Raw genomic sequence first — 18,414 nt, 5'->3', positions numbered from 1 at the left:
TTTGTTTCATTCTTTTTTCTTTTTTTTTATGATTGGAAAATATAATAATCCAAAATTACAATAAATGCTGTAAATTAACCCTTACCCAAAAAATTGAAGAGACTCTGAGCACGCGCGTGCTGAAAGTGTTAGGGTTTATAGTTGTATTTGATTAAATTTCCTATGCCGTACTCATACACGTTTATACTTTTTCGATGAACGTTATATAGATTTTTTTTCATAATTAATACCTACGTTTCCTGTTTCTGGTCACTGATTTGTTTTGTGTTTCCACTTCTCCATCCATATCCTTATATTTAGGGAAAATTTTAAGATTACAATGGGGAATTCGTGTGACCCTATCCTTATTTAAAAGCTTAAGAAAATAAGGAAAACTACATGTTTCACCCAAATCCCACTTACTACACATCCATAACAAAAGTGAAAAAGAGTTGAAATTCGAAATATACTTATTTCACCGGTGAAGGAATCAATAATGGTTAGCCACTTACTACACCCCCATAACAAAACTTAAAAAGAGATTAGATTTCAAAGATATCAATTAAATGAAATTAAAACTGAGAAAATGCACATAACATTGTTAATGGAGCAGTAAAGTAATAGTCTATAAAAGAGGAAATGTAAATTGAATTTCACATAGAATTATACAAATGATAAATATAATTTATGTTACAAAAGAAATATGTTTACAACAATTTCTTAGATAACAACCACTTTAGGTGAGGGTTAAATTGGGTAAAATAATATTGAATCTCAAATATATAATATAATAATACCCTCTAAAATAAAGTGGCATGAATTACATTTTAAGAAAAAATACCGTAAATTACATGGAAAACTTGTTTACATATTCCCCATGGAATAAGAGTAGTGTAAATTACTTTAGGGAAAAAGTAGCGTAAATTACCACTTCAAGCAGCCTAATTCCCTTAAAACCAAACACCAAATTGGCCAATGATGAACACAATGCCTCCATCAAATAGGTTGCCAAGGTCCACTTCACTTCTACAACACATCTCTACTTGAGTTCGAATACCTCTTTTTCTTTTTTTTCTTTTTTTAAATCAAACACCTTTTTGACCTTCTAGCTCGTGCTTCGTCCATAACTATCTCAAATAATATACTTGTTCCATAATTATCGAACCAGTAACACAACATTACCGCTAACCACTCGCCATATTTGTTAGTTACTTGAAAATTAAATAACTGGGAAAATACAAAGTTCTGTTAGTTTGTCAATACCATAAAAAACGAATATGTTAAAAGCTCTAACGAAAATCATATTAACAAGAAGTCATGTAATTTACCAATAATAATAACAATAGTATCAATAAAAAAGTAGCTAACCTTTTTCTGCCTGGTAAGAAATTTGTTATACATTATTAGGGTTAAATACTAACCACACTGCAATCACAACATAAACAGGGGAAAAAATTGACCTTTGTTAACAAAATAAGCAGGTACTATGGAAAATCACAACTAACTACTTGTCACATAAGGCATAGGAATAATTGACCAATAACAAAGAGGTAGCCTTTGGTAAGGAAATAAGTAGTTAAAAAGCCTCAGTTAATTGGCAACAGAGTTTTCCATAAAGTGTAAAAACATTGATGATGACCTTTGTTGAGACAATAAGCTGTGTAAAGACCCTTTATCATATAAGTTACCGGGCATGTACACACATAAAACTGTAAATATACTATTACGCAATCAGGGGAAGAAGAAGATGTAGAACCAAATCTGTTTTGAAATTCCTTTTCTAAACAAGTTTTTTGAAATACATCATGGAAATATTAATGCATTATCAGAACTCTCAATTTCAATTCAAACACTACTACAGTTTCCTCGCAACTTGTTATGAAACAGAAAATATACATGCAATATAAATCATAGGAAAGAAAATAATTATATAATTACAGAATAAACATTCTTCACCAAGAGGAAGGAAAGCATAGGCAGATGAACGAAAAGAGTAATCAAACCTTACAAATGGTTGGAATTCGTTCTGCATAGCATAAACCAGGAGCAGTTAAATTCTAAGTTTCCTTGCAACATCAATGCTAGGAAAACAAATAAATTATACAATTAAACAATGTAATTTTTTCACAACAGCGAACGAAAGCATAGGCAGATGAAAGGAAGAAGTAATCAAACCTTAGGAAGCATAAACCAGGACCATTAAAATTATCAGTTTCCTTACAACTTGTTATGAAACGGAAAATAAACATACAACATCAATCATAGAAAAACAATCAAATTATATAATTAGACAACAAAATTTTTTGACAAAAAGGAACAAAAGTTTAGGCATATTAAAGAAATGAGTAATCAAACCTTAGGAATGGTTGGAATTGGTTTTGCAGAGCATAAACCAAGACCATTAAAGTTGTAAAGAAAAGTAAAATCGGAATAGATGGAGAACCTCTTCCTATATAAGATACATAAATAGCATTCATTGAAAAATAGGGGAGCTGTATGTTAAGGTGGCTTAATCAGTGTGGTAACTGCGACCATGCACCGTTAGTTGAGTAGGAGAGGAACAATCTTGGGTTTTGATTATTGTAGAAGGAGAGGTGAACCTGAAAATACACGGGTGTGGGGGAATAAGTTTTCAAAAAGGAGCACTGTGGAAATTCACCTAACTTCTATCAGCAATAGTAGCGTAATTACAATTGATCCCAGTTAAATTTAGATAGATGGAGGAAAATTAGACACCAATTTCATATTTAAATTGGTGGTCCCCACAAGAATCTAGACACATGACATTGGTAACAGTTATGACCCTCTTCATACAGTGTTTTTCTAGCCTGTATTGACATGACAAGCTCTACTAAATTTTGATTGTAATGCTTGAACCATGAAATAAGGTTATAAATGCACCACAATAATGAATTTCTTTCTACTCCCACTAAATTCCTAGATTGAGTAAACTATGAGTCGCAGCGTCTCAATGTCAAATCGTAAAATGCGAAACAAGTTTGGATCTACTTCAACATATGGATCATCAGAAGCTCTAGCAAATCAACAACTACAGACATACACAGACCACTATGGAGGGAAATGGGTCGGAAAGAAGAGGGATTTCATTAATATACCAATATACACGTACGAGAGTCTTGGAAGCGTCGGACACATCATGGTCGGCAAACCCACAAAACTAAGTACAGATACAACCGCAATAGAGTTCACCGTAGCAGAACCACCATGGTCAACCCTATACGAGAAGAGGTGTGAGTTGGAGGTGTATTGTCGATGACACGGGTTACGAGTTCCTAAGGCACGCTCAGCCGAGTTACCTAGAGATGAACCTGCCAACATACTTGCGCGTCTTGAACAAGAGAACAATCAAATGCAAAGGCGACTAGACCGTTTTCATGCAATCCAAAAAGCTAGGAAGCATCTAAAGGGGAAGGCGCAAGAGCGAGCCATGAAGTCTATTAATGAAATTACTGCGTTAGATGATGAAAGAGATATTTCAGACTTCTCAGATTCAAGCAATGATGACTTCCAGAAATTTCTACCAACGAACATTAGACGTTGTTGTTAATGTCTACACATTTTGTGCAATACAAAATGTTGTTCTTAACGTCTGACAAATGATGATTATGTACGTTCAACTTTTGCATTACTAAAGAGAAACTGTTCATTAGTTTTCGCTAAGTTTAAATGAAATCAGTTTTTCATTTTTTACCTGCTGTTCTTTGTTGCTACATATGAAAATTTAAACTGAAAATTTCATACATTCTACAATACAGACTCTTCCAAACCACACACACCAACCACTCTTTCACAGAAAAACCATAAGGTTCCTAAAGCAAGGACTCGCCGAAGTAGAGTGGGGCCCAACTGAGACCATCACCGGCGAGGTGTAAAAACACACATTTGTTCAAGATAATACTCCCTTCCAACGTGCATTCTGTGAAACTGGTACTGTATTACATTGTTCTGTTTGTATGTTGCAATGTTTTCAATGGATTAGCTAAGTGTATATGAAATCGTAACTCATTCTTTCCCTGTTGTTCTTTGTTGCTACATATGATTCTTGTGCTTTGGTTGGAAAATGTCCTCTGCTTAGATATGTTGATGTTTCCAATATTCTCTCTGTGTAAATTGGAATGTTACCCACATAACACTCATCACCCAACTTAGATTTATTGCACATTACTTGTAGGAAAATTTAATAGATCCAATACATACAGACTCATCCAAACCACACATACTAACCACACATATGATTCAATAATACAAATAATTCATATATATGACACCATCAATTGCTGTATCATATACCTGAATCCGTGTATCTTAGTTCTGCTACTGTCCTACTTTATATAAATACATTACATACAGACTCATCCAAACCAGGCCAACCACTCATTCTGTCTTCCTCTTTATGTAGAAGAAAGTTTTTTGTTACTTTCGTAACAAACTTTTGTCTGGTTTCATGTTTTATGGGCAGCTAAGGGATATGTTTCTCTATCATCTTCATATAAGTCTATTATTTATAGCTGATGATCTTCCAATTTACAGTTGTTATTGACTGGATATTGAATCTCAGTGGTAGTCTTATCAAATATAAGAACATGGAAGCTTGATTTTCCTTCACATCTGAAAACTAGAAAATAAACATAACAGATAGAATGGTATTCAACGAAATCCTGCCAACCATTACAAAACCAAATGTTGTTATCAACTTTCTTCAATCCCACTTGCCAAATACCACCATAGGGAACAGTGAGTGTAGCTACCATGGATAGCTCAGCACTGTTGAACCCTGACCACAAGTACCCATCCACACTCACGTGAAAATACAGAGCATCCCTTCAAAGTTTATGCATTAATTTTGGGGGTGAGCTGTCCACCATTTCTACTTATACACTTTGCAGTGCTGCATGTGCTGCTCAACAGTGCATCACACTGTTGAACCCTGTCCAGTCATATCACTTACACGCACATGCGCACACAGATATGCATCCTTTCGCAATGCACCATTTTCAAGGATGCAGAGCATTCCTGAAAAGTTTATGATACATTTAACACAGCTCGACACTGTCTCGTCAAGTCATGTCAGACAAGGCACAGGAATGCTGAATAGTCTTCACGTGAACCCTATCCAGTCATATCACCTACACGCTTGTCAATACACAAATATGCAGATTTTTGCAATGCACTGTTTTCAATGATGCAGAGCATCCTTGAAAAGTTTATGAAACATTTAATGCAACTCGGCACTGTCTCGTCAAGTCATGTCAGATGAAGCATAGGAATGCTGAATAGTCTTCACGTGAATAAACACACAACCTCCTTTGCAGTACACATCACCTGCCTTCTACTGTAGCATAAGCTATAGCCATATCAAACAGTTGCCTCAGCGAACCACGTGCACCAACAGGTGCCACTGTATAGCCAAGTCATGTTCGCAGTTAGTATGTGCTCCTCAACACCTCACTAAACAATACAAATGTCCAGACATATCATCTTTATTCACGTGAATACTTACCCTTACATATAATCACATTCACGTGGATATTTACCCTTGCAAAACTCCTATATAAAGTCCTAGTCCCATTTACATCTACCCTTGCAAAACTCCTATATAAAGTCTCACTCCCATTTACATTTACCCTTGCAAAACATCTACAGATACCGAGCATAAGTCACATTTTCCAATGTCAATGCGCAATTGGATGCTACCTCGTTTTCCAGATAACTATAGGAGGGAGAGAGATTCCGACGAGAGGGAATACTATGCCGGACTGCGGCGGGAGTGGGACTTTCGTGTGAACGAGTCCAACGCTCTGCACGATGATCTCGTGCGAATCGGAGCGCCTCTTGTTGATCGTGTCTCACTCACACTATCACGACAAAATATGCATCAATATGAGCGTGCAGTGACAAAAATAAAAAAAGAGAATAATCTCATGATACTCCGTAGGTCCAGGTATCACATGCTATAGCTAGCGGAAGAGCTGGCCGCCGCCACGAACCGGCAACTCACTCCGACGGAACGTAACAATGTCCTTAACTACGAGGACTACCTGTCAGAGTGAATGCCTATGTGGTATGTGTGTTATGTCTAGGTTAAGTCAATAATGTTAGTAGCATTAGTGTTCAATATGCAATGCATGCATATTGGTGACATCGTGTAAGTTACTTTAAGTTTTCTGTATCATGTTGTAGGTGCTTATTGTTATGTTCTAGGTGCTTATTGAAAAACATCATGTGTGGGAATATTTGACTTTTATGCGTTCTGTGGGAATAAACTAGATTACGAATAATGTGCATGGTCCTCACAATCAATAATAAGGTTTACATAGTACAAATGCAACAACAGTGACCCACATACATTTAAAACATAGTTAACAAAAATAGTTAAATAACAAAGTCTAATTACACCACGACACGATTAGTCTTCATCTGACATCTCCACATCTGACTGATAAATGGGATCAGCAAGAAGTGATTGCATGAATTGTGCGTGCTCGTACCACCCTTCCTCCACTGACTCTCGGATCTCGACTTGGGTCCGATATCGATTAAGACGTATCTTCATTCGATTATTTTCTTCTCTTATGCGGTTCAATGCTTTACGAAGTTCGTCAATCGTGTCTCTAGGCATCTGCGATGCGAGTCGCCGAGGCACTGGCAACTTAAAACCAGTCAACTCATCATAAAACATTTGTTGTTCACGAAATAACCAATCCCATTCCTGTCTCATGGTATTGTGAACATAAGCACTATTTCGCAGATTTGGATTGATTGGATAGCTAAACTCATCTTCCAATACCCAGCAACGACCCATAGCAGTGAACACATCGTGAGGCCTATAGAGTTGTGAGTTGCCAGAACCAGACATTGACACTGAATACAATAACATCAACTGATCAAGTTAACACTGTGCATCAATTGTTGGTAAATAATGTAATGCTGCATAAGATGCTACATGACAGTGGCGGAGGTAGGATTTCAATTCAGGGGGGGCAAGCTTAGAAGTCAATATTAACAAAAAAAAATATATATATATATATATTAAAAAACATTATAAAAACAACTATAAGTGTCATACAAAAACTATGTAAACTATATTTAGACATTTAAGTTAATACTATAAAATAAATTGTGGAAATAAATAAATTTTAAAATTATTTAAAATATAGCAATTTACTTGCAAAGTTGTATACACATCTCACTATCTTTTCTTGATTGTTTTTGAAACTATAGGAAAAGTTCGACTTTCTTTTTATTTTACAAACTAATTAAAATTCTAGTTCATAGCATAAACCCACAATTTAAAACTGAAATGTCAACAAATTGAGGACCAAAAAACAAAAAAAAATTGTGTACAATATAGGACTATCGATTGACATAAGAAAGACACTACAATGCATTATTATTATGCTAGGTGTGTGTTATTGTGCCTAACGGAAATTCTTCTAATTAAAAGCTAACAGCTAACAAGTTAAAAGCTCTTGGTGTGTGTTATTCTGCCTAACGGAAATTCTTCTAATTATTTTTGCTTCTGTCACGAAACTTTTGGGTTGTTTCCTATTTTTTTTCCTTACACGGTGTCATTGACTTAGGTAAGCTTGTCATTTTCCCTCTATTTCAGCAGGGCCAGGAATATAACTCAATGTACACACATAACATTTATCACCATTTCTATAGCTTATTGTACGTTTCTTGTAACATCAAACAACTAATATACCTCTGAAATACCATTCAAGAAAATACACATAACACTCATTCAAGAAAATACCAAAGCATAAGTAATACAAATTATTAAATGAACATTATACTCTAACAAAAAACATACATTATGATTGATAAATTTTTATAATATCTACAACTATACCAAGACAATAATAAAATCCTCAATGTATTTCAAAGAAGAGAATGAGTTAGGTAAACCTGAGATGATGGAGAGATAACACCAACTTCTGACCGAAAATTCTTAGAATGAGGAGAATATCTGAAAATGATGAGGAGAATTGCTTGAGAAGTAGATATAGCAGAATAACTCGATTATAAGAAAACCGAGTAATATTAATAACTCGATTTCCTATTAATCGGGTTAAGCTTCACGTGTGAAAAACTGATGTGAAATGGCGTCAGAATAGCACAAAACTCGGTTATATGAGAACCGAGTAATACAAATAACTCGATTATCTGTTATTCGGGTTTTTTGTACTCGTTTTCCCCATTGACGAGTTATAAACAGTTACGCTGGAATATTTTATTGCCCAAAAGCCAAGCTGGAACACCAGCGTGGCAAGAACCTGGCTACAACTCGGTTTCTTCATAATCGAGTTACTTAAGTAACTCGCCTTTACGGAGATCGAGTTTTCAAACAGGGGCACGCCCCTATATAGTTTCGAAACAGGGGCATTATGCCAAATATGTTTCGCAGAAAGGGCATAAGGCCAGAATCCTCTATGTATGTATGTATGTGTGTGTATTATAATAAATATAAAAGTTTACCATAAAACATTTCCTCAATTCAGAACTAATTATTCATGGTTTTAGACTTTAGTATCAATTAAAAGAAAGAAGAAAAAAAAACACAATATAAAAAATAGAAAGCTTATAAGTTACCATTGCATACTAAGAAAACAAATAATACTAATAAGTTAATGCAAATAAGTTACCATTCTATCCTAACAAAAATTCAAAAATTACAAAACTTATAAAATAAAAAAATTAAAAAAAAAACTTTTTTTCTGATATTGCCCGAAATTGACCGGTATTTAAATCAGTACGAAACGTTGATATTTAGATACCGGTATACATACCGGTACGGTATATACCGGCCGATACCGGTACGATATTGATTACCTTGACATAGCTAGCTTTGCCCCCCAAATTTAATATATATATATATATATATATACACACACACGTGTGTGTACTTTTTTTTTTTTTTTTTGGGTAAAGAGTGTGTGTATTAATTTTATAGTGCATTTGAAAGTCTTTGAAGTATTTGGACTGTGTGAACTGTAAGGGTTACTTATTTTCGAATTATTAGCGTGTTAATAAATCCCAGTCATGAATTTCTCTGGTTTCATGTACATATTATTTAATTGTGGACTCTTGATTGTAATGTGAGGACTAATATGTTCAATTATATGCAGACGAGAAAGAAGGGGTATCTGTAAGGCGCAGGGGTCGTCCTCACAAGCGGCGCAATACAGAGGGAAAGAGACTTTTTGATGAGCACAATTCAAGTGAAGACGAGGATTCTATCAGTGCTTATGACCAAGAAGACGCTCAAGATGAAGAAGAGAAGCAAGATGAAGAGGGAGAGGAAGATGCCCTTTGATAAATTCAATTAGTTCATCCAAGTTGAGATCACTGAGACTTTCAAGAGAGGAAAACAAAGGATAGACAAGGACAGGAGATTCAGAAAGAGCTGCAGATAATTTAGCTGCATCAAGGACATCAGGTATGAAATAAAATATACCCTTCCAAATGCGGTATCATCTCATTTCTGATTGAACAAATTACCGAAGATGGATGTTTTTGCATTGGACCTCATCATGAACTTTTTCTCTTGGCTTTTTTTCAATTTGAATGGTTAAATTGCATTTTCCATCTGTCACTCCTCAAACAATCTTTTTAGATTCAATTACAAGTCATCTTGTATTGTTTCTGCACTGGGTAATATTTCCTTGATAATTTCTATAGATAATATTTTTTTCATATATATTTATTCTGTGTTTGACTATTTTATCTTTTCATTGTGCAGGGTCCTCCAGCTAGTGACTAAAAACTTAAATTTGCAAGTTTGTATATGTAGGACAGCACTACCTTAGGTACATGTTTGTAGAAAAAGGTTGTGAAGCAGTACTATTTTTTCTATTTTCAGTTTAGAGGATGTTTATCATCCTTAGGCTTTTTTAATTAATTTTTTTTTTTGGAAGGAGGGGTGGTGGGGAAGGAAATTAGCCTTGCCCAGTGAGGAAATTTGTAACAGTACAAAGATCCTCTTGTTTAATGCATGCATGTCTTAATTTGGGTTGCCTCCATCAGGCCGGCTCTATGGTGGAGCAGAAAATGCGGCCGCCTAAGGCCCTAAGAAAAAAAAAGGCTCCCAAATTTTAACCAATAGGATTATTTATAATCAATAAATAAAATAATTTTTTTTACTAGATGAAAAACAAATTAAAAAATAGAGAAAAATGCAATGTCGTCCACAATATTTTTCACAACACTTTTACAACTAATACTAAGTAGCAGGTTGTTACAGCCTATTGTTGATGACAAAAAAATAATTATAGTGATATTTTCAAATAAAAACAAAAAGCAGTTTAAAATCTAGGATTTGTTGTAAAAAATATTGTGAATGTTGCACTTCTAAAAAAAAAATAATAATAATAATAAGAGTTTAATTAGCAAACTTTTACTAGTTTTTATCTAAATCTACCACTAACACCACTGTTTTACTTACTACTATCAATCTACCACATCAACAAGTATGACAAATTTTGTCAAATTTTTTCTGTCTTAAATATTCCAAAAAAAAAAAAAAATTCTATGTAGTTCATGTTAATTAGTAGTAATTTTGCATCTAAATTAAGATGATCAATTTTCGCCTTAGGCCTCCAAATGCATTAAGCCGTCCCTGGCCTCCATCTACTTGTTTTAATAACTGAGTTACATTTTTGAAGTATTGACCATCAATATTCCTGCTGTTCAAAGACAAGCGAATTTTATAAAATCAATCTCTGATTAGAGTTGGCCCCTTGAAAAGCTGAATCATGATACCATGTTGGTGAAGTGTTGGTTCTTGAAACAAGAAAAAAGTTCCGTGGGTCTGGAATATGGAACCTCTTTTTCTGTGGTGTTCATCAAATCAACAGCACATGCTGCAGGCTTGGAGCCTCTCCTTTTTTTTTTTCCTCGTTGAATGTTCAAGAGATAACTAAAGAAAAATCTCTGAACCAAGTCCTTCCTAAGATGCCCCTTTTTAAAGAAAATCACTACTGTCTATTTAAACAGGCTGATGACCAACTTATGCAGCATATGCAAGAAGGCCCAATTGTCTATTTTATATGCGTTTTTAAGATCATTGATTTTTTTTTTTTTTTTTTTAAATGTTCGATCTCTCTTATCTTGATTAAATTGAAGGATTTAAATAAGTAGGGATTCTTCCCTCTGATAAATAATAGACATCACATGATTGGTTTGCCAAAATATATCAAAATTTACTTATTGTCTTTGAAATTTGGTTCATGTGTTGTAATTTCTTCCTCCAAAATTTTCCAAGGAGTCACTTTCTGTTAAAATATTTTAAACTTCAAAGGAATATGTAACAAACAGAGTACTGTCACGACAAATAAAAAAAACTGAGGTGGCCTAGAAGGCTAGAACAAGTTCAACAGTAGATGAACGAAATTGATACATTTAAAATTTTCAAAGATAAAATTGTAATTTTTTAAATTTACTAGACGAAATCTTATTGGAATAGAAACTAATATTCATTGGTTGAAATGCAACCATAGAACAAGTTCAATAGTAGATGAATGAAATTGATACATTTAAAATTTTCAAAGATAAAATTGTAACTTTTTAAATTTACTAGACGAATCTTATTGGAATCGAAACTAATATTCATTGGTTGAAATGCAACCATATATCAATATAAACACCTTCTCAAAAAAAAAAATCAATATAATCCAAACTATAAGTCTATAAGCAAATAATTACCAAAATTAAATCAATTAACATATATATATATATATATATATTTTTTTTTTTAATTTGAAATCAATTAACATATTGGTTTAACGTTAAAGAGCAACCTAAGATGGATGCCATAAGCTTTAATTTTTTTTTTTTTTTTTGAGATTTAAGTAATTACCCAATGATAAATACATCTTATATGGTGCCCTATGTTTATTGTTTAAATTTATCTCCCCATCACTATTTACCTACTCAAAAAATGAAAAATAAATTATAAAAGTTAGGAAGGTTAATGTAAATAAGGTAGAGAGACAAATTATAATTTATTTACTGCGTTACTTATTTTTAAACTAGATAGTGTAATAGTGCCTTCTCAAAAAAAAAGATAGTGTAATAGTGTGACTGAAAAGATAGTTTTTTTTTTTTTTTGAAAAGATAGTTAGACCCATAAATGAGACTGGAAAAAAAAAAAAAAAAAAATCCCCAAACCATCACTTCAGAGAATAACTGTCTCTTTGGTAAGCATATTCAAACACATATTTTCAGTTTTTAAATAACATTACACGTATTTTCATACATTTTTTCATCTACACGTATATCAAAAAAATACAAATAACATTACTAAAACTCCTCTACCAAACAGGCTTAAAACTTGACTTTAAAAAGTCAAGTTTTATTTTTATTATTTTTTTCCAAATAGAAAGTTGAGTTTTACTTGAAACCCAACTTTTATAAAGTTGAATTACAAACTAGTTTCTTTCCCTAAATACTTTTCATATGGATTTATTTTTGGTATGAAAAATGTTAACAGACACCCTAAAGTGTATGTTAAGGATGATTTATTGTGGGGTATACTTAATAAAAAATATGTATAAATAGATGAAATGACTAAAAATAGTACAAAAAATGACAAGTAAAGCTCAAAAAATTGGCCTTATTAGTTTTATATCTTATAAAATTGGTCAAAAATCTGACAAAAAATTAACTTTATTAACATAAAATTATTTCTTAACTACAAACATGACACTTTTTTTTTTTTTTTTTGAAAACGTCTAACAAAAAAAAGAAACCCCACATCTTAAAAAATTGGTTAAGATCATTATTTTCCTTCATCCCCGGTATTTGTTGCTATATCCCCTCATAATTTTTTTTTTTTTGGGTAGAAATCCTCCGCAAAATAGAGTAATGTATATTTTCTATATCTTTATATTATAAAAGCACGAATGCCGCTACAGTGCTTCGGTACTGTACACTTAGAGTATTTGTACTGTGCAAGCACTGTAGCGGCAACAGTGCTTTGGTGAGGCACTTTTTTTTTATTTTTTTTTTCAGTCTTCCGTTTTTTTTTTCCTTTTATATATATTGTTGTATTGACACAATAAATTTCACAATATTTTCATAATTATTGAGGTGTCAATTTCTTATAAGTTAAAATAAAATAATAAAATATGAAATTGTGACTAACCACAACTGAAAATAAATGTTTTATGAAAAGCGACAATGCTGCTACAGTTTACACTATTCATCTATAGTGTTATTTTGGTGAGCCACTTTGTCTTTATTTTTTAAGTTTTAAACAGTAGTTACAATTCGAAATGGCACTATAGCAATAGTAGCTACAGTTTTTTATTTATTTATTTTTTTTAGTCTTCCGTTTGTACTTTTTTTTTCCTTTTATATATATTGTTATATTGATACAACAAATTTCATAATATTTTCACAATGATTGAGATGTCAATTTCATTTTGCTACTTTAGTGTTTTAGCACTGTTTATCTACAGTGCCATTTTGGTGAGCCACTTTGTCTTTTTTTTTTTTTTTTTTTTTTTTTTTTTTTTTAAGTTTTGAACTGTAGCTACAGTACCAAGCGGCACTGTAGCTACAGTAGTAACAATTTTTTTTTTTTTTTCAGTCTTCCGTTTGTATTTTTTTTTTTTCCTTTTATATATATTGTTATACTGACACAACAATGTTCATAATATTTTCACAGGTGTCAATTTCTTATAAGTCAAAATAAAATAATAAAATATGAAATTTTGACTAACCACGACTGAAAATAAATCTATATATATAAAAGCATGAATGCGCTAAATCACTGTAGCTATAGTGCTTTGGTTTCGTGAGCCACTTTTTTTTTTCCTAAGTTTTGAATAGTAACTGTAATGCCAAGTGGCACTGTAGCTACAATAACTATAGTTTTTTTTCTTTTTTTTCCTTTTAAATATTTATGTAAGTTGGTATAAATATTGTTATATTGACACAACAAATTTCACAATATTTTCACAATTATTGACGTGCACGAATACGCTAAAGCACTATAGCTACAATGCTTTGGTTTCATAAGCCACTTTTTTTTTCCCAAGTTTTGAACAGTAACTACAGTGCCAAGTGGCACTGCAGCTACATTTTTTTTTTTTTTCCAGTAATCGATTTGTTTGTTTGTTTGGTTTTTTTTTTTTTTCTCCTTTTAAATATTTATGTAAGCTGGTATATATATTGTTATACTGATACAACAAATTTCACAATATTTTCACAATTATTGACGTGTCAATTTCTTATAAGTCGAAATAAAATAATAAAATATGAGACTGACCAATCACAACTAAAAATAAATGTTTTGAGAAAATGTTACAACACTTATTGTGTAGTACTTTTGGTTTATTCAACTGGCACGGTAGCTACCGTGCCTAAATTTTTTTTTTTTAGTAATCGGTTTATGTTTTTTTTTTTAATATTTATGTAAGCTGGTATATATATTGTTATACTGACACAATAAATTTCACAATATTTTCACAATTATTGGCGTGTCAATTTCTTACAAATCGAAATAAAATAATAAAATATGAGACTATGACCAATCACAACTAAAAATAAATGTTTTGAGAAAATATTACAACACTTATTGTGCAGTGCTTTTGGTTTATTTAACTGGCACGGTAGCTACAGTGCCTAAATTTTTTTTTAATATTTATGTAAGCTGGTCTATATATTGTTATATTGACACAACAAATTTCGCAATATTTTCACAATTATTAATATGTCAATTTCTTACAAGTCGAAATAAAATAATAAAATATGAGACTGTGACCAGCTAAAACTAAAAATAAATGTTTTGAGAAAATGTTACAACACTTATCGTGCAGTACTTTTGATTTATTCAACTGGCATGGTAGGCCTAAAGTTTTTTTATTTTTAGTAATCGGTTTGTGTTTTTTTTTTTTCTTTTATTTTAAATATTTATGTAACCTGGTATATATATTGTTATACTGACATAACAAATTTCACAATTATAGACGTGTCAATTTCTTACAAGCTGAAATAAAATAATAAAATATGAGACTGTGACTAACCACAACTAAAAATAAATGTTTTGAGAAAATGTTACAACACTTATTGTGTAGTGGTTTTGGTTTATTCAACTGGCACGGTAGCTACAGTGCCTAATTTTTTTTTTTTTTTTCAATAATCGGTTTGTGTTTAAATATTTATGTAAGTTGGTATATATATTGTTATATTGAACAACAAATTTCACAATTATTGACGTGTCAATTTCTTATAAGTCGAAATAAAATAATAAAATATGAGACTGTAACCAACCATAACTATAATAAATGTTTTGAGAAAAATGTTACAAGCTCTTATTATTATCACAATATTTTTACAATTGTTGAGATCTCAGTTTCTTATACATCAAATAAAAAAATGCTAAGTTCACAACATTTTAACATTAATTTATACAGTGCCTAAAGTTTTTTTTTTTTTTTTTTTTTCCAGTTATCGGTTTGTGTTTTTTTTTTTTTTTTTTTTTTTCTTTTAAATATTTATGTAAGCTAGCATATCTATTAACTATATAAAAGAGCCAACGGCTCATGAATAGTATTTTTTTGGTTTATTCAATTAGTGAGGTGCACTTTTTCTTTTCTTTTTTTTTTTCTTTCCCCTTCAAGTATGCCAATTGGTTTGAGCTTTGTTTTTGTTTTTGTTTTTGTTTTTTTTTGTTTTTGTTTTTTTTTTTTAAGATCTTTATATGTTTACTTTGTACTTGCAATGCAAGTTTACATTGTAAATACACAAAAGTTGTTAATATTATACACATTTGCACAAAAAATGGTAAATATTGTACAAAGTTTGTAAATGTGTACAAAATTTGCCAATTTTTTTGTGTCCATAATTAAATTTACATTGTAATTAAGTACAATGTATACATAGAGATATTACGAAAATGTTGTAACACATGTGTCAATTCCTTATAAATCAAAATAAAATAATAAAATATTATATCGAGATCTAGCACAACTAAAAATGTCATGACATTTTGTTGTTATTACAATATATTTACAACTATTAAGGTGTAAGTTATAGGTCAAAATAAAATAATAAAATATTAGAATAGGATTTGTCACAGTCTTATAATATTGAGATTAACTTTTTATGACATAATTATCAAAATTCTTAAAATTAATATTTTTTTTATTAATATAAATCTCTTTGTATTTTAAAAATCAAATGATTTATATTTATATTTTGTGGTACAAATAAAATCTAAAATTGATTCTAATTACTATTTTTTTCCCATGGTTAGCAAGTGCCTTGCACGTGCTGCCTTGACTAGTATATATATATATATATATATATATTCTTTTAACCCTTCCCCCAGTCCCTGAGTGGTGCGTGGTGCGTGGTGCTTCAATGATTCTAAAACCCAGACGCGGCAAATAACATGATACAAATTAGAAAATCCTAAAACCCCGCAACCAACATGATACACATTCCTTCTTGTCTTGTCTAAAACCCTAAACCTTAACTTCCAAAATTTAGAGCTTTCACTTCCCACAACCTCCTTCAATGGCGGAACCAAATTCAACCTTCAAACCCATCAAACCCAAGCTCAAACCCAAACCCAGAACCCCAAAACAAACCCCAGAATCGAAGTACTGGTCCTCCTTCAAAACCCACCAAATCCCAGATCTCATCTCCTCCATCACTTCCCTCACTTTCTCTCCCTCTCCTCCTCACCCTTTCGCCGCCACTCACTCCACTTCCCTCAAAATCTTCAATCCCCAAACCCTCTCTCCTTCCTCCACCATCTCCTCCTTCTCCGACGTCGTTTCCTCCGCCTCCTTCCGCTCTGACGGCCTCTTGATCGCCGCCTCTGACCTCTCGGGTCTAATCCAAGTGTTTGATGTCAAAACGCGGACCCCACTTCGTAAACTCAGGTCCCACACACGCCCGGTACGTTTTCTCAAATACCCACTTCATGATAAGCTCCATTTGGTCTCTGGTGGCGATGATGCTGTTGTTAAGTATTGGGATGTTGCTTCTGAAACCCCACTTTTAGAGCTTTTGGGTCATAAGGACTATGTGCGTTGTGGTGATTTTTCGCCTGTTAGTCATGAAATGTGTGTCACTGGGTCTTATGATCATACGGTTAAGCTTTGGGATGTGAGAGTGACCGGTTCGAAAACGGTTATGGAGGTTAACCATGGAAAACCAGTTGAAAGTGTGGTTTTTTTGCCATCTGGGGGGTTAGTTGCTACTGCAGGTGGGAATTCGGTTAGGATCTGGGATTTTATTGGAGGTGGGAAGATGGTTTATTCGATGGAAAGTCATACCAAGACGGTTACTTCAGTTTGTGTAGGGAGAGTTGGGAAGGAGAATGTTGAGGAAGGGAGGGAGCATAGGGTTTTGAGTGTGGGATTGGATGGGTATATGAAGGTGTTCGATTATGGGAGGATGAAGGTCACACATTCTATGAGGTTCCCTGCACCACTTATGTCAATTGGGTTTTCACCGGATTGTGGGGTGAGAGTGATTGGCAGTTCGAATGGGGTAATGTATGTTGGGAAGAGAAAAATGAAGGAGGAGAATGTGGAGAGTAGTTTGAGAAGCTTTTGGAGTTTAGGTGTGGAGCAGGAGAGAAGGGTTATGAGGCCTTCATATTTTCGGTATTTTCATAGAGGGCAGGGTGAGAAGCCTAAGGAGGGGGATTATTTGGTTATGGGACCAAAGAAGGTGAAGTTGGCAGAGCATGATAAATTATTGAAGAAGTTTAGGCACAAGGAGGCATTGGTGTCGGTGTTGGGCAATAAGAATCCAGAGAATGTGGTGGCAGTGATGGAGGAATTGGTGGCAAGGAGGAAATTATTGAAGTGTGTTGAGAATTTGGATAACGAGGAGCTTGGGTCGCTGTTGATGTTCTTACAGAAGTATTCTACAGTGCCAAGATTCTCAGGTTTGTTGATGGGATTGACAAAGAAGGTTCTTGAAATGCGGGTTGAAGATATCAGAGCTTCTGAAGCCTTGAAGGGTCAAATTAGAAACCTTAAGCGTTCTGTTGAGGAGGAGATACGTATACAACATTCTTTGCAAGAGCTACAGGGTATCATTTCTCCTTTGCTGAGGATTGCTGGAAGGGGATGAAACTTTATTGCCTTTTTGGTTTTTTATGAGGTAGTTGTATTATTTGTTGCTTGCAGCTTTCTTATCATGACAATAGATTTTATGCAATTTTGTTTGTGTTTCTATTTATTTCGTTTTGTAATTTTTTGAGGAACTATTGTTACTCAATGAGATATATCATATATCATATCAAGATCGTTCTGAACCCAGCGAAGCTTTTATATGCTTCTGTTATTGTGTTGTTCTATGTTCTCAGAAAACACATACATATACGTGTTATGATTATCTTGTGTGATTTATATATTATATTATCAAAGGTCAGTTTTTGCATTTGTA

The 18,414-nt window shown here is 32.9% G+C and overlaps 1 protein-coding gene across 1 annotated transcript; it reads left to right on the top strand.

Moving 5' to 3' along the window:
* Positions 1-16,340: 16,340 nt before the first annotated feature.
* Positions 16,341-18,283, top strand: LOC115976588 (protein SLOW WALKER 1-like). The gene has a single exon (XM_031097949.1). The coding sequence runs from the start codon at positions 16,525-16,527 to the stop codon at positions 18,097-18,099; it is 1,575 nt and encodes a 524-aa protein (XP_030953809.1). The 5' UTR covers positions 16,341-16,524; the 3' UTR covers positions 18,100-18,283.
* The last annotated feature ends 131 nt before the right edge of the window (positions 18,284-18,414 follow it).

The sequence above is a fragment of the Quercus lobata genome, chromosome 2 (genome assembly GCF_001633185.2).
Source record: "Quercus lobata isolate SW786 chromosome 2, ValleyOak3.0 Primary Assembly, whole genome shotgun sequence".
NCBI lineage: Eukaryota > Viridiplantae > Streptophyta > Magnoliopsida > Fagales > Fagaceae > Quercus > Quercus lobata.
Note: the sequence above shows the minus strand (reverse complement) of the source record. Positions and strands in the feature narration are given on the sequence as shown.